Source organism: Cnephaeus nilssonii (assembly GCF_951640355.1).
Source record: "Cnephaeus nilssonii genome assembly, chromosome: 23".
NCBI classification, from domain to species: domain Eukaryota; kingdom Metazoa; phylum Chordata; class Mammalia; order Chiroptera; family Vespertilionidae; genus Cnephaeus; species Cnephaeus nilssonii.
In genome coordinates this window covers 13,097,803-13,122,928 of record NC_137094.1, presented here as the reverse complement: position 1 = coordinate 13,122,928, position 25,126 = coordinate 13,097,803, and the positions used below count along the sequence as shown (strand labels likewise).

The following is a 25,126-nucleotide window of genomic DNA, read 5'->3' as shown; positions in this document are numbered from 1 at the left end:
GGGGTCCAAAGTCAAGGTATCCGCAGGGTCACACTCCCCGAGCATTTTACTTTATTTACTAGAGGCCTGGTGCACAAATTCATGCACAGGTGGAGTCCCTCGGCCTGGCTGGCGATCGGGGGCCGATCGGGGCCGTCTCGCCCAGTCCCGATAGGGGCCGGCCGGGGAGAGGGACCGCGGGAGGTTGGCTGGCCGTGGGAGGTTGGCTGTGGGAGCGCACTGACCACCGGGCCTGCTGCGTTGAGCATCTGCCCCCTGGTGGTCAGTGCACGTCATTGCTACCAGCGGGTCGTCCGGTCCTAATGGTCGCTTAGGCTTTTATATATATAGATTTTATTTTTAAAATACGTTTTCATTGATTTCCTTCCTCTACCTCTCTTCTGCCTGCTGTCAGGAGTGACAGCTATTGCCTCTCCATCTACCCCCCCACCCCCCCACCCCGCTCCCTAACAAACATTCACTCAGCAAACATGTGCTGGACTTTGCTCTGGGCAGAGAAGACAGAACAGGGTGGGCCCCGAGCCCCACCCTCTCTCTCCAGGAATGTCCCAGACTCAGCCATCGCTTTGTTTTTGAAGAGAAGAGGACCTTGGGGGAAGGAACCAGAGGGAATTTACCTGCTGCTTTTGGAACGATTTGCCAGCTCCTATGCTTGAGGTGGAGCTCAGGTCACGGGTTCGAGATTTGCCCGCATCCTTCTCTGGACTTGCTCTCACCTACTCGGTCCTGCTCCGAGGGATGCTCTTCGGTGCGGTCCCTCCACGGATCTGGTGCTTCACGGCTCAGCATCTGACCCTGTGGTGCCTGCTGCGTTTCTGAAGGGGAAACCACAGCTAACCGGCTTCATGTTTCCACCCGTCAGGAGACAAATCCACGCAGGGGAAAGCCGCATTGGTATGCGCCCTGCAGACCCCGGACCGGCTTTGAGCCGTGATTTGCATTTCTCCTTGCAGAGCAATTTATCTGGGGAGGTTAGGGCTCTCTGTCTGTGGCGAGCTGGCGTTTAGCATTATATCAACGGACGCCCGGCGGGACCTGTGCGGTTCAGGGAGATTTCAAGGAGTGGGCAGGATGGATTACCATAATTCCGTCAGCACTGGCTCCCGCAGGAAGGAAAACTGAACTGAACAGCAAGCCTTCCTCTGGACGAGAACCCCGGGAGAGAGGACGAACATCCTCAGCCCCGGGCTTGGGAGAAAATTTGCATCTCTAGGAGGGACGGTGGAGGCCAATGTCACTCAAAGGTTTTCTGCAAGTTGGGGAAACTCTCCCCCCAGTCCAAGGAGGGGGGAATGTAAATATTTCACCACGCGGTGGGAGGCAGTGAGCAAGAAGATGGGACCGATGCTGGGCTCACAGTCGCCCAGAGACAGAGACTGGCTCAGTCTGAGTCGTGGCTTCCCCACGTGGCTGCGGTGGCCACTGGTTTAGTTTGTGAACTTGACTCCCCCGATGCCATCTGTCAAGGTCACCCTGAGAGGTCTCGGAGAAACTCGGGCTGTGGACTTGTCTTTGCTTCGTCCCTCTGCGCTCACACGGCTTCGCCACCAGGGATTTGAGAAGTGCGTGGCTGTGTGGGCGAGGGTGTGTGTATCTGCTAATGGATGTTCTTGGGCCCCTGTGCCGAGGATATGCCAATCTGCCGCACGCTGACTTGCTCCCACTCAGAGACCTCGTTCTCCGTGTCTGCCTTTGCCTTGTGGTGAGTCTTACATCGCCAAGCAGAGTGTGTGTTCCTTAGAGACGGGACAGCGTCTCCGACTTCAACCGTCTCTAGCACCTGGCTCGGTGCCGGTTCCATAAATGCTACCTAAACGTGAGAATGGCTTGTAGCAAGTATTAGTCTGCTTGGGCTGCTATAACAAAACCCAAACGCTCCTCCTCTTCTTCTAAAGCCACAAACCTGTTGTGAGGACCCCCAACCCCCTCGTGACCTCATTGTCTCTTCATTATCTCCTGAAGGCCCCATCTCCAAACAACATCACACTGAGGGGTAGGACTTCCACGTGGTATTTGGGGGTGACACAATGAAGTCCACAGCATTATAGTAATTGCTCTGGTCAGCTTCAGACCAGGGAGACTGGGGGGGGGGGGTGAGGGGCCTGAGGAAGGGGACCGTGAAGGTCTAACCGAGATGCTTCGACACAGAAGGGGACTTTGAAGGAGGTGGACATCGAAGAAACAGCCACAGAGCAGAGCGAGAGAAGGAAATGCTTGAAAGAGGGCACCCATCCCCAATAGAGTGCTCTACCCAGAACATTCCAGAAGTCGTCTCCCTGCCTCAGGGACACACTCTGAGGCAGCAGCACATCTTGTTGATGTCCTGAGGCCGATCAGGGAGGGACGGCGGGGCTCCACGGAGGGCCCGTCCCTCTCCCCAGGCCCCTGGCTTAGTCCTTTCTGATGCTCCTTCTTTGGGACCAGCATGCCCCATCACGCTTCCGCTCCACTCCTGGCGGGGTGGGTGTGTGTGTGTGAGTGGGGGCGGGGGGGGGTGGTGGTTCAGGATGTGACATTTTAAAGATATCTCCACTCAGAGTAGTTTATGTTACCCCTTGAGCATGAGGGTAGAGGTGGCCTGGCCGGGAGATTGGGGGGGGGGGGGCGTGTAAATCTCTCTGTGGGAGAGAAAACCAATGTGATTCAGTTTTAAACAGGGAGGGAGGACAGAAATAGACATGGATTTCATGGGCTTCTCTCTCTCTTCTTCTGTCTCACACACGCACTCACACCCACTCACACTCACTTTCACGCACACACACACACTCTCTCACACACACACTCACACACACACACTCACACACTCTCACACACACACTCACACATACACACACACACTCAGACAAGCACACACACTCTCCCACACACATACACTCTCACACACACACTCACACACTCTCACACACACACTCACATATACACACTCGCACACATACACTGACAAGCACACACACTCTCACACACACACATTCACACACACACTCTCACATACACTCACACACACATTCTCACACACACACTCACACATACACGCTCACACAAACACACACACTCACACACACACACACTCTCACATATACACACACACACTCACACACACACACCAGGGCATCTCAGCTCCTCTCGGGGACCCCTGTTCCCTGTGATATCCTCCACCCCCTCTCCAGCTTCTCCCCTCCGGCACCCGCTCTCCTCACTGGCGCTTCGGCTCCTCGGGGCCCTGCCGCTCTGCGTTAATTCCCGCCTGTGAGCTCCAGGCAGAGGGAGCTTAGAGCTCCTCCTCATCAAGGCCGCCGCCACCCTCCTCTCCGCCCTCCCGGGGCTGCCAGGCTCCCGGGGACCCGCCGTGCACACCGCACCTGCTCTAGGTCACACGGAAAGGGCTCCGAGGGGTGACCGTGACCGGGAGCAGCAAGGGTGGGCCTTTCCGTCTGATGGTTTGTAGGAGTCATTTCTGCGCGTGGCCGTTCGGAAAAGAATACCAGTTTGAGCAGGGCTTGGCCAGCGCCCTGCCCGGGTGTCTGCATGTCTGCGTCCCATGTTACTCTCAGGTTTCCCTGAGAGCCTGCAGGACGCCCGTGGCCTGACCGTCGCTCTTCTCGCTCCCACCTCCCGGTTTCCTGTCCTCGGGTCCTCAGAACACAAGACCGGAGGTTACAGAGTCGCATGGCATTCAGGTCCCAGCTCTGTGGCCTGTCAGCCAGTATGTCCCCCTCTGCTCCCTCAGTTGGACAGCAGGATCAGGGCGGTCCCTGCCACCGGGGGACGCGTGGGTCTCTACAGCTCAGCCGGCGCCCCGAGTGCTGGCCGTGGGCAGTAGTATATTTTGGAGAGCAAGGTTCCAATGGCAGGACGAGACCTCCTGAGCATCATGGGGCGCCCAGGACCCCACTCCTTCAACACGGGGATGGATGTCTGTGGCTAACACTGACCCTAAATGCTCGGGGCCTGGCCTTCGCGACCTGAGGGCTGAATGGTGGGGGGAGGTGGGCAGGGGGCATTAGGCGGGGGAATAACATTGCTGCTTAATGACCAGTATCTTTAGGAAATAGAATAGAACGGAATGGAATAGAATAGAATAAAATAGAGCAGAATAGGAAATTTCAGAGTGCACTGCACATAGTAAGAGGAGATACTGTTTCATGTAACTCGTGTTGCGTGTGCATGTGTGTGCGTCTGTGCATGTGCATGTGTGTGTGTGTGTGTGTGTGTGCGTGCGCGTGCTGAATACCGATGGAAAATGTATTTTCTGCCTGGGTCCCTGCCAGGGAAGTTTGAGAAGCACTCCATTGGGGGATGACATGTGTACTGATCGCTGACTGCTATAGTCAGAGCAAATACACTCTTTTGCAACCACCCCAATTATCCCACGCTGGGGAGCAGCAGAACCCCCTCCATCGCTCCAGTCCGAGGCAACGATATGAAACAAATGCCCCAAAATCTGCTTTCCTGACGCGGCAACTCCTCCCAGCGCCGCCACGCGGAGGCCTTCTCACGCCTTCGAGGGTGAAGCCGAACCCCCCGTGGCTCCCAGCCGGCCGCCTCTCCAGCGCGTCGTCTCCAATTGCTCCTGCCAGACTGTCTCCCTGATGCCCAGGAGGCGAGGGCCCGCTTCGCTGCCACCTACCTCTGTGCCCCAGGCCCTGCCCACATTTCACTTCCCCCTGAGGCTGTCCTCACTCGCAGGCCACGGTGATGCCACCTTCCGGTGACACCCCAGCATTTCTTGAGCAAGGACCCCGCGGGGATCCCTGGTCACATGCTGTCCCGGGGCCAGTTGCTGAATTGCTGCCTTAAAAACCGCACTTCCCCCGACCCAGGAGCTTACTCAGCTGTGCAGCCCAGCCTCCTTCCTGGGGCTTGATCACATACTGACCCCTGGCTGACCTCTAGCCTCCAGCCCTTCCCTGAGGTTGGAACTGATGTGGTGCCTCCCAGAGACCGAATGGAAATCACCTTGTCCGACTGTTGGGTGGCCAAGCCCCCAGGCGAACAAAGAGTCCTTTGAGCCTAGCCAGTGTGGCTGAGTCATTGAGCGTCAGCTTATGGACCAGGAGGTCACAGTTCGATTCCCGGTCAGGGCACATGCCCAGGTTGCGGGCTCCATCCCCAGTAGGGATCATGTAGGAGGCAGCCGATCAAGGATTCTCTCTCTCGTCATTGATGTTTCTGTCTCTCTCTCCCTCTCTCGGAAATCAATAAAAGTAAATAAACCATTTTTTTAATTTATTTTTTAAAATATATTTTATTGATTTTTTTACAGAGAGAGGAAGGGAGAGGGATAGAGAGTTAGAAACATCGATCAGCTGCCTCCTGCATACCCTCTACTGGGGATGTGCCCGCAACCAAGGTACATGACCTTGACTGGAATCGAACCTGGGACCCTTGAGTCCGCAGGCTGATGCTCTATCCACCGAGCCAAACCGGTCAGGGCTAAACAATTTTTAAAAACATGTCGAAATACGGTTCTACGAGGCAGGGTATCCCAGTGGCCTAGAGCCAGTCTTCCTGTAGCCAAGACAAAGGTCAGGCCTCTCTGGTGAATGCTTCATACAGACTGTTCACCTGCTGATGGACATTTGGCGTGTTTACGGTCTGGGCTGTTAGGAATGAGGCTGATGAGACATGCAACAACATAGGTGAACCTCATGTTAGGCTTGTGTTAGTGACAGAAGCTCGTACTTCTGATTCCATTGATATGAAACTGCAGAAAAGGCTCACTTAATCCACGGTGATGGGAGGAGAGGCTGCAGCTACATAATTTGTGGGGCCCACTGCATTTTACTGTATTTAAATTCTACCTCGCTGAAGCTGATTTTAAAGACCCGTCTGCCAGCCATTCACTAGGCACTTTACAGTATTAATACTTCTGTGTGTATGTGTGTGTGTGTGTGTGTGTGTGTGTGTGTGTGTGTGACATCTTCTTTATCCATTTATCCATTGATGGACACCTAGGTTGCTTTCACATCTTGGCTATTGTAAATAATGCTGCACTGAACGTAGTGGGTATATACACTGAGTGGCCAGATTATGATGCTCTCTGAACGCATAATAATCTGGCCACTCCGTGTCTATCCTATATAATAAAAGGCTAATATGCAAATTGTCCCCCCAACCAGGAGTTCGACCAGCAGGCAGGCCGGCCAACCGCCCATGTCCCCTCCCGCTGGCCAGGCTGGCCGGACCCCACCCATGCACGAATTCATGCACCGGGCCTCATATATATATATTAGATACTGAGTGGCCAGGTTATTATGCGTTCAGAGATCATAATAATCTGGCCACTGCGTGTATCTTTTCCAACTGTGTTTTCATTTTCTTCAGGTAAATACCAGAAGTGGAATTGCTAGGTTATATGGTAGCTCTATTTTTCACTTTTTGAGGTACTTTCATGCTGTTACCCATCGTGGCTGTACCAATTCACTTCGGCCCCAAGAGTTCAAAAGGGTTCCTTTTGCTCCACATCCTCGCCGACACTTGTTATTTGTTGACTTTTCGATAACAGCCATTCTGCCAGGTGTGAGGTGAGACTGCCTGGTGCTTCTTATTTGCGTTTCCCTGATCATTACCGATGTTGAGCATCGTTTCATACATGTGTTACGGGGCCATTCATTATCTTAATATTGACAACCGTCTGGTAAGGTACACATCATTCTTTCTATTTACAGATAAGACACCGAGGTTTGGAGAGATTGACCACTCGGCCAAGGAAACCAAGCCTGCGTACGCACCCGTACGTTACACACCATTGTCTTCAGCTTCCCCGCCAGCATGGTGCTTGGCTCATAAAAGCATAAAAAATATTTATTGGCCAGAATGAATGAATGTCCCTGTTCCAATGTACACTCTGATTATCTTTGCTTGGACAATAGCAGTAGCCTCCTAACTGGGCTTGTTTCCTTTCCTTTTTTTAAAAAAAAAAATATTTTTATTGATTTCAGAGAGGAAGGCAGAGGGAGAGAGGAGATAGAAACATCAATGATGAGAGAGAATCATGGATCGGCTGCCTCCTGCATGCCCCACACTGGGGATGGAGCCCACAACCCGGGCATGTGCTCTGACCAGGAATCGAACCATGACCTCCTGGTTCATAGGTTGACACTCAACCACCGAACCACACCGGCTAGGCCTGACCTTGTTTTCTGAAAATCACCCATCTTCTACCCCCATCAGTCTATACATGTCTGTTAGGGTTTTTGTTTTTTTTTAATATATTTTATTGATTTTTTACAGAGAGGAAGGGAGAGGGGCAGAGAGCTAGAAACATCGATGAGAGAGAAACATCGACCAGCTGCCTCCTGCACACCCCCCACCGGGGATGTGCCCGCAACCAATGTACATGCCCTTGACCGGAATCGAACCTGGGACCCCTCAGTCCGCAGACCGACGCTCTATCCACTGAGCCAAACCGGTTTCGGCAGATATCTGTTAGGGTTATACGTCTAATACACAGACACAAAGGTGAGATGTCACTCCATTGCTTACCACCACGCACTGGGTCCCCAACCCCCACAGGCAGCCGGAGCAGAGTGTTTGTGGATGGTCCCCTGAGGTCTGGCCCCCTCCCTGGCACACAACCCACATTCCATTTACACCAAACCAGCGCCGTTCCCCACATGAGCCCCCTTCTCCTCTCAGTTCTTCTGCCAGGAAGGCCCTTCTTCTGTCCCGTCCAGCTGACAAAGTGATCATTATCTTCTCACCTGACTCTTGGGCGTCACCAAGTCCCCGATCCAAGGGCTTCCGGGCAGCGGGGGGCACGCCTGTTATTGGAGCCCTTGCTGCATAATACCCATTTGTTTACACGCCCGCCTTCCCCTGTGGGCAGTGATGCGGAAGGACTCATTGTCTCCAGACCTGTCATTTTAGCAAGAACACAGGCTCTAGAGTTGAAGCTTAACTGTGTGGTTGTTGAATGCATGGTTCATTTTTTGTTTTTTAAAAATATATTTTGTTGATTTTTTTTTTTTACAGAGAGGAAGGGAGAGGGATAGAGAGTTAGAAACATCGATGAGAGAGAAACATTGATCAGCTGCCTCCTGCACACCTCCTACTGGGGATGTGCCCACAACCAAGGTACATGCCCTTGACCGGAATCGAACCTGGGACCTTTCAGTCCGCAGGCCGACGCTCTATCCACTGAGCCACACCGGTCAGGGCTGCATGGTTCCTTTTTAAACGTCCCTATTAAACCTCGGTGTCCGGACTTCCCTGGATCTGGTTTTGGTCGCTGCCTTTTTAAAGAAACACAGTCACTAATGATGATGTTACAGGTTTGTGGCGTTGTCATTTTTCCTTTGAAACGAAGGCAGCTAAACGTCACTCATTCATTCAGTCAGTCCCCAGCAAATATTTATTGGGGGACCCTGCTCCGGTACTGGATTTGACGTGGTGGACAGATCAGACACGACTTCGCTTCTCGTGAAGCTGAGGTCTGGACTCTGGCCTTTGAACTTGATCCTCCGCAGGCAGGGGAGCCAATGACACAAACAGGGGAGCGGCACAAACCTCTAAACCCTCTCTGCCTGTGGGCGCCCCGTCGTGCCCCGAGGCTGTGTGTGCTGCTCTGTGTTTTAATGGGCAAAACGCAAAAGACAGCGCCTGGGCCCTGCCCAGCAAAGACGGCATCACCAGCCCCCCACTGCCACACTGGAGAGAGGCTACAGAAGCTCGCTTCAAGGGCCAGGTCCACGGGATCTACGGGTCCTTCCAGGTCTGACATGAGTCTCTGGAGCCAGGTGGCTGGAACCCCTAACCAAAGGCAGGTGCCGCCCTGGGAGAGGGTGTTGGGAGTCCCTGGGGGCCCAGGACACCCCCTGGCATGTCCCCCCCTTGCCTGCAGAGTCCCAGGGCTCTGGCTTAGTGATATGCAAGCCCCCGCTGGTCTCCCAGGGCCCACCTGTGAGGCGGGGTCGGGCAGGGTAACAGGTGCCAGGTACCCAGTGACCCACGTGTGCTCTGGGGGAACTGACAAAGGGGGAACCCCGGGTCTGCCCCCAACCAAGTGCAGTTTAGGGTCAGGTTCTGGCCGCGGAGGCTTCCAGCTCTCAGCGCCCTCTGGGTGCCCTTGGGGGGCCTTCCCCTTCCCCTCCACCCCACACAGCGGAGTGTAGCGCCCCTCCATCTCCACCCCCCACAATGGGTCTGGCGTTGAGCGGGAGGCGGGGTCATCCTTGGCATGCAGTCCTCGGAGACCTACTTGAGGCAATTGTCACTCGCACTGCAAGGAGCCAGCCGAGCCCAGGCGGGGAGCCGGGCAGAGGCTAGGATGAGGTCCCTGTGCTGTGATTAAGTGCCAGGCTTTGCCTAACCGTCTCTCCCACCTTGCCTGGTCCTCCTGCCAGCGTCGCTGCCCGGTGAGTGCGAGGGCAACCTGTTCTGTGATGACACCTCCCAGAGGCAGGTTCCTGGGGAGAGGAGGGGTGTTCCCCAGTTTGCACCCCTACTCCAGGCCCTTACCTCCCTACCCCCCAGTCTTACTCAAGGCAGTGCCATGTCTTTGAATGGGTTTCAGCCAAGGAGCCACTGCAGGGCTTCCTCACAGTCGCCTCTCTAACCCTTTGCTGGGTCCCTGGGAGCCAGGCTGCTGTCCTGGGACAGGTCCCCTTTCCTGCAACCCCCCTGCAAACCCCAGGGGCGGGCCACGTGGGGCCAAGAAGAAAGGAGAAGGCGGGGCAGAAGGAACACGCCTGTCTCCTCCTGGGTTCTCCCGCCAAACTCCGGGTTTCGTCCTCAAATATCCCAGGCGCTGGCCGGAAGCTGTCACTCGGATCCTCACATGCCGCTTGGTTGGGTGCAGCTGAAGGAGCGCCGCCCCGGGCATGGGGTCAAGTCCCTCCTTTGCCGGCTTCTGGCTGCGGCTCGGGACAGGTTCCCCGGGTCCTGGGCCCGGGCACCCTCTGCACCGGGGAGGGGGGGGGAGAGGGAAGGGCAGGGGCGATCTGGCCCGGACACCTCCGTGGACACTTGGGCAACTACAGAGGCTGCAGCTCTGCCCCTCCCGCGGCCGTGCCCCCCGCACCCCGCCCGCTGCCCCCGAACCCCCCGGGCCTCTGTGTTCTTCTTGGCAAAGGGACACTTGGCCCCGCAGCCGCAGGGTCTCCGGGCCACGTCCCAGGCACCCCGAGTTGCAGCAGGAGGTCGCCCCCGGCCCCCCAGAGCGGGAACAGGCCACCTGGGCGGCGGGGCGGGGCCGGGCGAGGGGGCGGGGCCTGGCGGTGGGCGGGGCCCGGGCGGTGGGCGGGGCCCGGCGGGCGGCTATTTCCCCGCCGGACCGACCGCGCGGTGGGCGCCGCGGGGAGACGCGAGCGGAGGCGCGGGCTGCGGCGGGGAGACTCCCCAGAGGTGAGCGCCCCGCAGCGGAGGCGGCCGGGCGGGGCCCGGAGTCGCGGGGGGCCGGGCCGCCTGGGTCGGTCGTCCCTTTCCTTCTGGGGGCGTCTTGGGCTCTTTCAAGCCCCCAGCCCCGCACGGGGCGTCCCATGTCTGGACCGCGCTTTGCCCCGTCCCCGGGGGTCCCGTGGCGGTGTTGGGGGCCCCTTGACGGTGTTGGGGGCCCCTAGGCGGTGTTGGGGGCTTCTTGGCGGTGTTGGGGAGTTCCTTGGCGATGTTGGGGGCCCCTAGGCGGTGTTGGGGGCTTCTTGGCGGTGTTGGGGAGTTCCTTGGCGATGTTGGGGGTCCCTAGGCGGTGTTGGGGGCTTCTTGGCGGTGTTGGGGAGTTCCTTGGCGATGTTGGGGGTCCCTAGGCGATGTTGGGGGCCTCTCGGCGGTTTGGGGGAGTCCCTTGGCGGGGAGGGGGAAGCGGGAAGAATGTGGAGACCTGCCCGGGGCGCGGGACACCAGGAAGCTCAGCTGTGGGCACCGTCCTATCAGACTTTCCCCTCCGCACCTGGGAGGGGCAGGTGGGTCCACTCTCTTCCCCGGGAGAGGGAGCCAGTGCCCCCAGCTGGGCCAGGGGAGCCCCCAAAGTGCCGGGGCTGTTCAGCAAAGGTCTTGTACCCCCCCCCCCCCCACCCCTGGCACAGGTAGAGCAGCGGCATAGCTCCAGGTAAGCAGGGTTGGCCTTTGTACTGAACAAAATAAAACATGGACCAAGGTGAGAGCCGGTGGTAGGGCCCCCGGAACCCGCCGGTGGGCGACACTGTCTAGGGGCGAGGGGGGGCTTGGGGTGAGGCGGGTCCCAAGAGGTGCCGAGGCCACGGGTGAGCATGGATGGCGGGGCTCGCTCCCTGTGGCGGGGAGTAACAGTCCCCTAAGCTTGGGACACCCTGTCCAGCACCGTGGCCCCCACAGCGGCTCAAGGCCCGTGTCCTCGGGCAGACACCGCTGCCGAGCAATGACCCGGTCAGGGCCATGCCCTGTTGGACGTTGAGTGCCTCTGGGACATCATCCTCTCGCTCGGGGCCTGGGAGGGGGCATTCGTGGGGACGTGGGGTCACTGTGGTCAGCTGCCTGGGGAGCCGCCAGGCCCTAGCCCAGTGGTGGGCAAACTCATTAGTCAACAGAGCCAAATATCAACAGGACAACGATTGAAATTTCTTTTGAGAGCCACATTTTTTAAACTTAAACTATATAGGTAGGTACATTGTTATTAACTTAATTAGGGTCCTCCTAAGCTGGCCTTTGCTAAAAACTCAAGGGGCCAAAGAGCCGCATGTGGCTCGCGAGCCGCAGTGTGCCGACCACTGCCCTAGCCAGTCGTGTGGTCTGATCTCTTCCGCCTACATTTCCTCGGCCAGTCCGAACCCTGCGAGTCGGCCCAAGGTCTCTGGACTCCCTGGCTGGGCCCGCCTTGCCCTGTGCACAGAACCCAGGGGCCAGCAGCCGCCCAGGGTCTGAGGAAGCCAACCCCTCGGTGGCGGGGTTGTGGGGAGGGCCCAGGCCCAAGTCATAACCAGGCGCATTTGAACAGTCAGTGTGGCCACTCCCGGGCGTTGGGCCTGCCTGGTACCCCCATCCTGAGCGATGTCACAGGGTCACCCCTTGGGCATCACCGCTCTGAGGAGTCCCTTGGCGGCTTTTAGATTCCTTGCCTGGATGCAGAGCTGCCTGGTTTTGTTTGTTTCGGAGGAATTGGGTCCAGCCCCCCCGCCCCGCCTGGCTGACCCGCTGACCCCGCCATGGGGAAGTTGGCTTTGCGGAGTGTCGAAATCAAAACAGGCCTGTTTGTTTGTGTCTGCGTGCTGCAGACTCGGGGAGCAAGAAACCCTGGGATGCATGTTAACTGGATCCTGGTGTGTCTGTTCTGTGTTCGTTTTTGTGGAAAAGAATGCGGACGGCAGATCCACATCTTGGGCCAGGCCTCGAGCTTCGGGGGGTCCCCGGGCTGGGTTTGCAGCCCCCCCACACTGTGTAGGCCAGGTGTGCTCAGCTGCAGGGGACCAGTTCAAGTCAGAGGCACTCTTCCTGCCCTTCAGCAATGTCCAGGTGTAGGTGGGGAGACAGACCCAGCGCCAGGAAGTGAGAAAATCTGTGGTATCACCTGCTGGTGGAAGAGGCAGCTGGCCGGGCTGGAGAGAGGGCCCGGCGCTCCCAGCCGAAGGGGCGTTGGGAAACCACAGGCAGGGACAGGGTCCGGCCGAGGAAGGAAGCCTGGGGCTGATAGGAAGCTCAGGACAAGCAGGGGACTCGCCACCCTCCAGATACAGCCCTGCCTGCCTGCCTCCCTCCCCGCTCTGTCTCCTGTCACTCTTACGTCCCCTGCCGCCCTGACCAGGTCTTTTTTGGCATGCCCTCTCTCAACACACCCTCTGCTGTGCTGGGATGCTGTTGGGGAATCCTCTACCTTTGTTATTGCTGTTAATCCTCACCCGAGGACATTTTCCCCATTGATTTATGGAAGGGCGGGCTAGAGACAGAGAGAGGAACATTGATGTGGACACATCGATTGGTTGCCTCTCTCACGCTCCCCTACAGAGCCTGCAACCGAGGTACGTGCCCTCGACTGGAATCGAACCCGGGACCCTTTAGTCCGAGGCTCGACTAGGGCTCCTCTACCTTTAAAAAATTTTTTTCTTACTTATTACATTGATTGGGGTGACATTGGTCAACATGAACATACAAGTTTCAGGTGTGGGTTTCTATGTTGCAAGATCTGTATATTGCACCGTGTGCCCACCACCCAAAGTCAAATCTTCTCCTATCACCTCATATCAGGACCCCCTTCGCCCCCACCCCCTGCTGTTGGTATTCACAAGTGTCAGTTTTATATCCCACCTATGAGTGAAAGCATATGGTTCTTAGGTTTTTCTGACTTATTTCACTTCGCACAATGTTCTCAAGGTCCATCCGTGCTGTTGTAAATGGCGCAATTTCACCCTTTCTCATGGGTGTGTAGTATTCCACCGGGTGTATATGCACCACGTCTTCGTTACCCAGCCCTCTATCTCGGGACACTTGGTTGTTTTCATGTCTTGGTCTCTGTGAATAATGCTGCAATGAACACAGGGATGCATATGTCTTTGTGAAAAAACACATGATTTCGAGTTTTTCGGGTATCTACCCAGGAGGGGGGTTGTTGGGTTGTATGGTAGCTCTGTTTTTAATTTTGTCAGGGATCACCAGCCTGCTTTCCGTAGCGGTTGTACCAGTCTACATTCCCACCAACAGGGACTGAAGGTTCCCTTTTCCCACAACCTCTCCAACACTTGTTGTTGCTTGTCTTGTTGATAATGGCCGCTCTAACAGGTGTAAGGTGGTATCTCATTGTAGTTTTAATTGCATTTCCCTGATTGCCAGGGAGGTTGAACATCTTTCCATATACCTATTGGCTGCTCGTATGCCTTCTTGGGGGAGGTGTATTTTCAGGTCCTCTGCCCACTTTGTGACTGGATTGTTTGTTTGTTTGGTGTTGAGTTTTATTCGTTTTTTATATATTTTGGAAATGAAACCTTTATCGGAGCTACTGTTTGCAAATATCATCTCCCATCTGGTTGGCTGCCTGTTTGTTTTGCTGTCCTTTTCTTTTGCTGTGCAGAAACTTTTTAGTTTGATATAGTCCCATTTATTTATTTTTGCCTTTTAAAAAATATTTTTATTGATTTCAGAGAGGAAGGGAGAGGGAGAGAGAGATAGAAACATCAATGATGGGAGAGAATCATGGATCAGCTCCCTCTTGCACGCTCCCTACTGGGGATCGAGCCCGCAACCCGCGCATGTGCCCTTGACCGGAATCAAACCCGGGACCCTTCAGTCCGCAGGCCCAGGCTCTAACCACTGAGCAAAACCAGCCAGGGTTATTTTTGCCTTCACTTCCCTTGCCTTTGGGGTCAAGTTCATAAAATGTTCTCTACGACCCAGGTCCATACGTTTGGCACCTATATTTTCTTCCATGTGACTTACTGTTTCCAGTCTTATGTGTAGGCCTTTGCCCCATTTTGAAGTAATTTTTGTACATGGGGACAAACTGTAATCCAGCTTCATTCCTTTGCATGTGGCTTTCAGTGTTCCCAGCACCGTTTATTGAAGAGACTACCTTTACTCCAATGTGCATTTCTGGCTCCTTTGTCGAAAATTGCCTGTCCGTATACGTGTGGTTTTATAGCTGGATCTGTTCTGTTCCATTGATCTGTGTGTCTGTTTCTCTGCCAGTGCCATGCTGTTTTGATGATCGTAGCTCTGTAGTATAATTTGAAGTCAGGTAGCGTGATACCTCCAGCTTCCTTCTTTTTTTCTCAGAATTGCTTTGGCCATTTGAGGTCTTTTGTGGTCTCATACAAATCTGATGAATTCTATCTCTTTAAAAAATGATGTTGGGAAAAAAAAATAAAAATAATATAAAAAATGATGTTGGGGATTGCATTAAATTTGTACATTGCTTTGGGCAATATGGCCATTTTAACTAGGTTGATTCTTCCAATCCATGAACATGTTATGTTTTTCCATTTTGTCGTGTCTTTTTCAATCTCTTTTAATAATGCTTTGTAATTTTCAGTATATAGGTCTTTCGTATTCTTTGTGAAGTTTATTCCTAGGTCTTTTATTCTTTTGGTTGCTATTGCAAAAGGAATTGTTTTTTCCATTTCTTTTTCTGGAAGTTTTGTTGTTCGTATACAGGAAGGTGATGGATTTTTGCACATTGATTTTGTATCCTGCAACTTGACTGCATTTGTTTGTTGTTTCTAATAGGTGTTTGTTTTTTTTTAAATAGAGTCTTTAGGGTTTTCTATGTACAGAATCGTGTTGTCTACAAAAAGTGACAGTCTGACTTCTTCCTTTCCTATTCAGATGCCTTTTATTTATTTCTCTTGCCTCATTGCTCTGGCTAGGACTTGCAGCACTATGCGGAATAAGGGTGGTGAGAGTGGACATCCTTGTCTTGTTCCTGATCTTGGGGGAAAAGCTTTCAGTTTTTCGCCATTGAGTATGATATCAGCTGAGGGTTTATCATATACTAGAGGCCGGGTGCATGAAATTCATGCCTGGGGGGCGGGAAGGGGTGTGTCCCTCAGTCCAGCCTGCACCCTCTCCAATCTGGGACATCCCTCCCCTCTCACAATCCAGGACTACTGCCTCCCAACCGCATGCCTGCCTGCCTAATTGCCCCTAACCGCTTCAGCCTGCCAGCCTGATCACCCCCTAACCACTCTCCTGCCAGCCTGATCAATGCCTAACTGCTCCCCTGACAGCCCAATTGCCCCTAACTGCCCACCCCTGCCATCCTGGTCACCCCTAACTTCCCTCCCCTGCCAGCCTGATCACTCCTAACTGCCCTCCCCTGAAGGCCTGGTTCCTCCCAACTGCCTTCCCCTGCAGGCCTGGTTGCCCCCAACTGCCCTCCTCTGCAGGCCTGGGTCCCCCCCAACTGCCCTCCCTTGTAGGCCTGGGCCCTCCCAACTGCCCTCCCCTGCTGGCCATCTGTGGCGGCCACCTTGTGTCCACATTGGGGCAACCATCTTTGACCACATGGGGGCGGCAATCTTGTGTGTTGGAGTGATGGTCAATTTGCATATTACCTCTTTATTCTATAGGATAGCCTTTATTATCTTGAGGTACTTTTTTTCTATTCCTATTTTATCGAGTGTTTTAATCATAAATGGATGTTGTATCTTATCAAACGCTTTTTCTATTTAGAAGATAAATATGATTGTATTTAAGATCATCTTTGTTTATGCTTTCCTTTGTTAATGTGTTGTATTACGTTGATTGATTTGCGAATGTTGAACCGTCCGTTTGCCCCTGCAATGGATCCCACTTGATCGTAATGCATTATTTTTGGATGTACCGTTGTACTCTATCTGCTAGTATTTTGTTTAGGATTTTTGCATCTGTATTCATCGGGGATGCTGGTCTGCAGTTTTCTTTTTGTGTTAACTTTGACAGGTTTTGGTGTCAGGGTTATATTGGCCTCGTAGAATGGGTTAGAAAGTATTGCTGCCTCTTCTTCGATTTTTTGGGAGAGTTTGAAGAGGATAGGTTTTAATTCTTCTTTGAACGTTTGGTAGAATTCACTGGTGAAGGCATCTGGTTCTGAACTTTTGGGGAGATTTTGGGGAGATTTTTGATGGTTATTTTCATTTCCTCACAGCTAATCGGTCTATTTAGATTTTCCAGTTCTTCATGATTTAGTCTACGAAGGTTATATATTTCTAGGAACTTATCCATTTCTTCTAGGTCAGTGGTCGGCAAACTCATTAGTCAACAGAGCCAAATATCAACGGTACAACGATTGAAATTTCTTTTGAGAGCCAAATTTTTAAAACTTAAACTATATATGTAGGTACATTGTTATTAACTTAATTATGGTACTCCTAAGCTAGTCTTTGCTAATAACTCAATGGGCCAAAGAGCCGCATGTGGCTCGCGAGTCGCGGTTTTCCGACCACTGTTCTAGGTTATTGAAGATGGTGGCATATAGTCTTTCACAGTATGCGAGTATGATCCTTTGTATACCTGTGATGTCTGAGGTGACGTCTCCTCTCTCATTTGTGATTTTGTTTATATGGGTCTGTTCCCTTTTTTCCTTAGTGAGTCTAGCCAGGGGTTTGTCCATTTTACTAATCTTTTCAAAGAACCAGCTCTTTGTTTTATAGACTTTTTGTATCGTCTTTTTGTTCTCTGTTTTATTTAATTCTGCTCTGTTTATTATTTCCTTTCTCCTGCTGACTTTGGGTTTTTCTTTCTCTAGTGCTTTAAGATGTGATGTTAGGTTGTTTACTGGGGGTTTCTCTTGTTTCTCGAGCTAGGCCCGTAATGATGTAAACTTCCTCTTATTACTGCTTTCGCTGCATCCCTGAGGTTTTGCTATGTTGTGTTACCATTCCCGTTTGTCTCCATCTATCTTTTGACCTCATTTTTTTATTTCTTCTTTGACCCAGTCATTTTTTTAGTACCATGTGGTTTAATCTCCTCGTTTTGTGGGCTTCTTGACTTCCTTTTCTAACTTCAAGGCGTCGTGGTCAGGAAATCTGCTTGGTATCCCTTCAGCCTTTTTGAATTTGTTGGTGCTCGTTCTGCGACCCCACGTATGGTCTGTCCTTGAGAACGTTCCATGTGCTCCGGAGGAAAATGTATGATCTGATGTTCCGGGAGGACATGTTCCGTAAATGTCAGTTTTGTCCATTTGGTCTAGTGTTTCATCTAGGCCGCTATTTCCTTATTGATTTTCTGTTTGGTTGATCTGTCTAGAGCTGTCAATGGAGTATTAAGGTCTCCAACTATGATGGTGTTTTGATCCGTTTCTCCCTTTAGCTCTGCGAGTGGTTGTTTTATATATTTTGGTGCTCCCTGATTGGGTGCAAATATATTAAGAAGTGTTATGTTTTCTTGATGTAGTTTATCATTATAAAGTGTCCATCATTGTCTCTTGTTACCTTTGTTATCATGGAATCTATTTTGTCAGATATAAGTCTGGCTACTCCTGCTTCTTTGTGGATGTTACTTGCTTGGAGAATCCTTTCCCACCCTTTTACTTTGAATCGACCTTTATCTTTGCTGCGTGGATGTGTCTCTTGTAGGCAGCATATGGTTGGGTTATTTTTGTTGTTGTTTTTTAATTGATTTTAGAGAGGAAGGGAGAGGGAGAGAGAGATCGAAACATCATTGATGGGAGAGAATCATGGATCGGCTGCCTCCTGCACGACCCACACTGGGGATGGAGCCCGCAACCCGGGCATGTGCCCTGACCGGGAATCAAACCGGTGACCTCTTGCTTCCTGGGTCGAAGCTCAACCACTGAGCCACACTCGTCTGGGCTGTGTCCTCTTTTCTAAAGCCATATGCCCTGGTGTGGGGATTTTTGTGTGTGGTTGCCATGAGGCTTATAAAAAATGAGGTTGCATATATACCGTAGTTTTTTCCCCTTTGAGTGCATCTGGTCTCCATCTTCCTTCGCCAGTTCAGGCCTTCGCCCCTCCCCCTTGTATGTTTTTGTTGTTGTAAATTCTCCTCACCTACCTGGAGCCACAGGCATGGGTGACGTGTTGTCATGGGGAATTTAAGATTAGCCAGTTGGGTAGAGCTAGATCCCGAGGCCTTGAGGAGTCTGAGTTTAACTCAGTGGCCGTACTCAGACCCTGAGCGGCCCCCGTCTGCCCCCAGGATGGGACGCACGGTCGTTCTTGATCGGGCCCCAGGGTGTCCTCTCCGGCCTCAGCTCCCACCCGCTCCCACCGGGACCTCACACGTCTGCCTTCTGAGCCATCCGGGGCCTCAGCTCCCTCCTCTCCCTTGACCATGCCGTTGCGCAGCCTCTGCCAGGAATACCCGCTGACACCTCTAGCTCATTGCTGATGCTCAGGACTCGGTGTCTCTGTCCCGGGTGTGGAGGTGCCCTGGGCTGGGTGAGTGCCCACTTCTGCTCCACAGCCTGGTGCCCACCCTCCCACAGCGCCACGCCCCCTGCGGCTGCCCTCCTGCTCAGGGCTGAGCTGTCTGCAGGCAGTGATTGGCTGTTTCCTTAAGAAAGCCTTGGCCCTGACCGGGTTGGCTCAGTGGATAGAGCGTCGGCCTGCAGACTGAAGGGTCCCAGGTTCGATTCCGGTCAAGGGCAGGTACCTTGGTTGCGGGCACATCCCCAGTAGGGAGTGTGCAGGAGGCAGCTGATGGATGTTTCTCTCTCATCGATGTTTCTAACTCTCTGTCCCTCTCCCTTCCTCTCTGTAAAAAATCAATAAAATGCATTAAAAAAAAAAGAAAGCCCCTTGGCTACCATCTTCCCTGAGAGAGTGCCCGATATACACATACTCGATGGAAGACGGAACCAGGGTGATGAACATGTAAAAGGCAGAACAGCCCTGGAGGCGTCGGGAGGGAGGGAAATAGGACTTGGCGGTCAGTGGTAGAAGGAGAGTCAAGGAGAAGGGAGGCCGGTGGAGGTGGTGTCGCACGTGACCTGGGTCCCTGGCAACGGAGAGGTCCCCTCCCGACTGGCGTGCAAAAGCGTTTCTGTTTTTTAGAAGGTTTCCCAAATTCAGAATATCATTAAGTCACGTTGGGGCTAATTGAATCGCAAGTTCTAAAAGGACATCCAATTAACGATGCCCTTGAACCAGCCGAAATACCCGCGTACTTTGAGTACCCGTGAGGTCAAGGCTCGAAGGAGATTTGGGGAGCATAGCAGGGAGGTGCAACTTGTGGAAGCAAATGTGTCCCCTGAGGGAAGAAGCCTAAGCCAAGATCAAGGTCTTGGGGAGAACAGACAAGCTATGGGGGGGAGGGGGAGAAGGTAAGGAACTGTGGAAAACAGAGCCAGAAAGCGAGGAAGAGAGATTCCAAGAAGAACTGGAGGCCAGCCCTGGCCCGGTGGCTCAGTTGGTTGGAGCATCGTCCTGTGCGCCAAAGGGTTTAGGGTTTGATCCCTGCTCGGCACGTATGGGAAGCAGCCGATCCATGTTTCTCTCTCACTGTCTCACGTTGATGCTTCTCTCTTTCCTCCCTTCCTCCCTTTCTAAAAAAATCAATAAAACATATCCCTGGGTGAGACTTTTAAAAAACATATATGCACTGAGTGGCCAGATTATGATGATCTCTGAACGCATAATCATCTGGCCACTCAGTGTATATCCTATATAATAAAAGGCTAATATGCAAATTGTCTCCTTGACCAGGAGTTTGACCAGCAGGCAGGCCGGCCAACCGCCCATGTCCCCTCCTCCTGGCCAGGCTGGCTGGACCTCACCCATGCACGAATTCATGCACCGGGCCTCTAGTGTACACACACACACACACACACACACACACACACACACACACTGAGTGGCCAGATTATTGTGCGTTCAGAGATCATCATAATCTGGCCACTCAGTGTAGATGGTGAAAGCCGTCCTTGCTAAAAAGAGAAGGGGAGGTTCAGACAAGGATAGGCCAGAAGGAGGCGACCTTCCAGAGGGCAGCTCCCCTCGGAAAGCCAGATCTCACGGGGTCAGCAAGAGGCTAGGGAATGGACACTGGGAACCTTGGGTGCAATCTCTCAACGTCAGGGCTGAGGAATTTGGCCACGAAAGAAGGGATAGACTGTCTCTCAGCAGGAAGTGGGGAGTGATCGTGTCAAGAGAAGACCACAGAGATCTGCCCACAGTGGAAGGGGGAGAAGGAGCCCGTGTGTGCTGAGGAATTTGGATGAGTGCCCCTCTCCACATTGGTTGTTTTTCATGTCAACTTCCCTCTCCTCTCTCCCCTCCCCCGCAAATGTCCCAGAGAACTTTGACTTTGGGTAACCGCCAACGTCATGGTATTGCTAAACCCAACGCTAGGAGGTTGCAGTGCTGAGATGATTGGCTCTCAGCTCTCCGGCCCGAACTGGACTCAAACACCCGCAAAGTTGGCTTTTCCTTCCTAATGCGGCTGGCCAGGCGTTGTGCCAGATGAAGAACCCCGTAATCCCAGCACACACCCCAATAGCATTGACTCTGAGCCGGTCGCTGTTCTGAGTGCCTGTGAGTGGGTGTTGTTCTCAGTCTCATTTGTCAGATGACAGAAGGCAAGTTCACGCTTTCAGGTAGATGAACGGGCCTGTTCCTGACGCGACTGCAGGATCCATGGTCCCGGCCCTGCGTACAGCATGGCTTGTCCAAGGTCACCAAGCCAAGGATCTCTCGGGACCCAGTTCCCCTGGGGGCTAGACTGGCTCTCACAGTCAGTAAGCAATTGAGTAGTCAACAGGTAATCTGCTACGTGCAAAGCATTGCCAGGGACCCCAAAAATATGAGCTGTGTGTCTCATCTCATTCAACCTTCAGAACCCCTCCGTTTTGTAGACAGGGAAACCGAGGCAGCATTTGAACTCAAACCGCCGTAATAAAGGCAGGAACCAGGCCCTTTCAGCCCCGAGTGGTCTGAGCTTCCTCCTCACCCTGCTCAGAGACGTAACTGGTTCTGGAGATGCATGCTCCCCAACTTGGGATTTCTTGACTTTACGGTGGTGCAGACAGCCAGTCTGTTTTTCACTTCCAGCACAGTGGTCAATGAGTGACAACAGATAGTCAGTATTTTATTATAACACTAGAGGCCCAGTGCACGAAATTCGTGCATGGCGGGGGGGGGGGTGTGTGTCCCTCAGCCCAGCCTGCACCCTCGCCAATCTGGGACCCCTTGAGGGATGTCCGACTGCCCGTTTAGGCCCAATCCCGGTAAGATCGGGCCTAAACGGGCAGTCGGACATCCCTTTCACAATCCAGGACTGCTGGCTCCCAACTGCTCACCTGCCTGCCTTCTTGATTGCCCCTAACCGCTTCTGCCTGCCAGCCTGATCACCCCCTAACCACTCGCCTGCCAGCTTGATTGATGCCTAACTGCTCCCCTGCCAGCCTGTTTGCCCCTAACTGCCCTCCCCTGCAGGCCTGGTCACCCCTAAGTGCCCTCCCCTGCAGGCCTGGTCACCCCTAACTACCCTCCCCTGCAGGCCTGGTCCCTCCCCAACTGCTCTCCCCTGCAGGCCTGGTCCTCCCAACTGCTCTCCCCTGCAGGCCTGGGTCCCCACAACTGCCCTTCCCTGCAGGCCCGGTTGCCCCCAACTTCCCTCCTCTGCCGGCCTGGTCACCCCTAACTGCCCTCCCCTGCAGGCTTGATTGCCCCCAACTGCCCTCCCTTGCAGGTCTGGTCCCTCCCAACTGTCCTCCCCCGCTGGCCTGATTGCCCATAACTGCCCTCCCTTGCAGACCTGGTCCCTCCCAACTGCCCTCCCCTGCCGGCCATCTTGTGTGGCCATCTTGTGTCCACATGGGGGCAGGATCTTTGACCACATGGGGCAGCCATCTTGTGTGTTGGAGTGATGGTCAATTTGCATATTACTCTTTTATTAGATAGGACTAGAGGCCCGGTGCATGAAATGTGTGCACAGGGAGGGTCCCGAGCGGCTGTTGACTGCCGGCTGGGGCCTCCCTTCCCGTGGTTGGCCAGCCGGCCCCACCCCCTGGTCGAACTCCTGGTCAAGGGGACAATTTGCATATTAGGCTTTTATTGTATAGGATGGGCTTTGTGTTAGGTGGTGTTGCCCAGCTGTGGGCCAATGAAGGGTTCTGAGCACCGTTAAGGAGGGCGGGGCTAAGCGATGATGTTTGCTAGGTTGGGTGCATTAAATGCCTGTTCGGCTTACGATGGGTTTGTCGATGGGTTTGTGGTAGGCGGCGGGTAGGGCACCAGTTGTCTGACCGGTGGGGCAGCAACCTCAACACTTGGGTTCCGGCTAGGAAAGAACTTGGAGCAAGACCCAACCTGTAAGAGGACATTTATTGGGCCCATCGCAGGGGTAGAGAAAGGAATTCCTAGAAGCAGTGGGCTTAGGAAACAAGTTACAGAGGTCAAGGCAGGGCCCTTGGAGCTGCGGGAGTGAGGAAGCCAATGGTAAGGTGTCTGGGGGGGCGCAGGGGGAGTGAAGAGGAGGGGAAGGCAAAGGCAGGGTGTGCTTCTGGAGGGAGAGGCACTGGGTTCTCTGTCCTAAGGGTGTGTTTTTTTTAAAAAAAATATACACACACACACACACACACACACACACACCGTATTTTCCGGCGTATAAGACGACTGGGCATATAAGATTTTCCTGGGTTAAAAAGTCGTCTTATACGCCGGAATATACGGTAGTCCAATATATATAATCCATTATATCTAATCCCATCAATATAGTCCAAGATACCGTATTTTCTGGCGTATAAAACAACTTTTTAACCCAGGAAAATCTTATACGCCCAGTCGTCTTATATGCCGGAAAGTACGGTATATATATTAAAAAAATATATATCCTACCTAATAAAAGAGTAATATGCTAATTGAACCTACCTTTGCTACACCCACAGCCAATCAGGGCGCTATGCAAATTAACCCAGCAAAGATGGCGGCCCCCACACGCTGCCCCGCCCCCCATCACTGAGGGACCCGGGCGGCCGGGCGGCGGCGCTGCCCCCATCACGGATGGCGGCGCCGGGGTCCAAGCCCCGACCCTGAAAGAAGGCGGAAGGCGGTGGCCAGAGCCAAGGCCTGGGTCCCTGGTGCAGGAGGAAAACTGGTGCCGGCAGCCAGGTGAAGGAAGGTCTATTGCACAAATCTTCGTGCAACGGGCCTCTAGTGTGTGTGTGTGTGTGTGTGTGTGTGTGTGTGTGTGTGTATATTGATTTCAGAGAGGAAGGGAGAGGGAGACAGAAACCTCAATGATGAGACAGAACCAGTGATCGGCTGCCTCCTGCATGCACCCCACTGGGGATTGAGCCCACACGACCCCAGGCATGTGCCCTTGACTGGAATGAAACTCGGGACCCTTCCGTCCGCAGGCCGACGCTCTATCCACTGAGCCACACCAGCCAGGGCTGTCCTGAGGGTTTCAAAGGCAGAGATTTTAGGGTCGGTCCCAGGGAAAGAACTTCATGGAACAGTCAGCAGCTTCCCAGGTGTGTCCGTTCAGGGCTGTGGTCTCCTCTGATTGCCTGGCGGGCACCAGGGCGGGGGTCGTTACTCCCTGCAGCTGCTCCCGACGTCAGCCAGCCGTGGGGGGGTTTGTTGCTTGTCTGGGCCCGGAGCTGAACCACCACTGAGGCCAGATGTTCCCCAACGTGCAAAGGAAAGGATGGAGCGTAATGAATCTCTAACCAGCTCAGGGGTGCAAGAAATCCCACCTCTCCTTTTCTGGTCTCGATATCCACATTAGTTTGCCCTATGCTATCCCTTGCTTGCGGATGTCAGGACCTCCGGGCAGAGCCGGGGGGCGGGGAGGGGGGGACAGGGGGGTAGATCTTGCTCACCAGTCTGGTCCACGCCAGTTACCAGTGAGCGCACCCTGCCCCCACTCCCCGCCCCTCCTGCTTCCTCACGCAAACTCGGAGTTCCTGCCCGAGTCCTGTCCCCCTGGGACCCACAGACCGGCTTTCACTTCCTGTTTCTTCCGAGCCTCTGGGCTCTCCCTCCACCACCACCCCCCCTTTCCTCCCTGTGCCTCCTGGAAAGCCTCCGAGTCCTTGACCTAAGGCCATGTTTGGAAGAGCAAAGCCAGGAGAGCCCACAGCTCATTCTGGGTGTAGTCCTGCCTCGGACCTGGCCGGGGCAATGACGCGGGGAGACTGTGGAGATGTGGGCAGGGAAAGGGGTGGGGTGGGGGGTGGGTTCTACCCTCAAAATACTATCTGCCCCCAAAGCAATCCCCTCTGAGAGTAAATCCTTGGGGGAGGGAGGGTAGAGGTAGATTTGCTACCTAAGGCCCGGGTATACATCTTGTTGATTCATTTTGTTGGTGCATTCATCATATTCTTTCCCACTAGATATTTTCACCATCCTCTCTAACAGACTTGCACATTTGCCAAGAGGGAGGGTAACCTGCTAATTACCCTAATTACCCCCGGGTGTGCTCCTAGGAGTGTGCCCGGGTCTGACTGTCGTCACAGCGCTCAGCAAGTCTCATTAGACGTTACGGGCCCATCCCAGCTCCCACGCGCCATTGTCCACACACAGACTTAGGACAAGGGACCAGGCTTCTCAGGGCACCCAGACGATGGCGGAGGAGGCTGGAGCCCAGGTTTCCCCTCTCCCAGCCCAGGGCTTTTTTTTAAAAAATAGATTTTTATTGATTTCAGAGAGGAAGGGAGAGGGAGAGAGAGATAGAAACATCCATGATGAGAGAGAATCATGGATCGCCTGCCTCCTGCACGCCCCACGCTGGGGATCGAGCCTGTAACCCAGGCATGTGTCCTGACCGGGAATGGAACCATGAC

At 53.6% G+C, this 25,126-nt stretch overlaps 1 protein-coding gene across 4 annotated transcripts in view; it reads left to right on the top strand.

The window, feature by feature from the left end:
• Positions 1–1,571: 1,571 nt before the first annotated feature.
• TLR5 (toll like receptor 5) overlaps positions 1,572–25,126 on the top strand; it is a 42,862-nt gene continuing 19,307 nt past the window's right edge. For 3 of the 4 annotated variants that reach the window (XM_079763699.1, XM_079763698.1, XM_079763700.1), the window contains exon 1: positions 1,572–1,702. In XM_079763699.1, the coding sequence (XP_079619825.1) occupies positions 1,601–1,702 (102 nt within the window). In that variant the 5' untranslated portion in view covers positions 1,572–1,600. Of the gene's footprint in view, positions 1,703–10,278; positions 10,345–25,126 lie in introns of those variants that run through there. The other variant, XM_079763701.1, reaches the window with a different exon arrangement.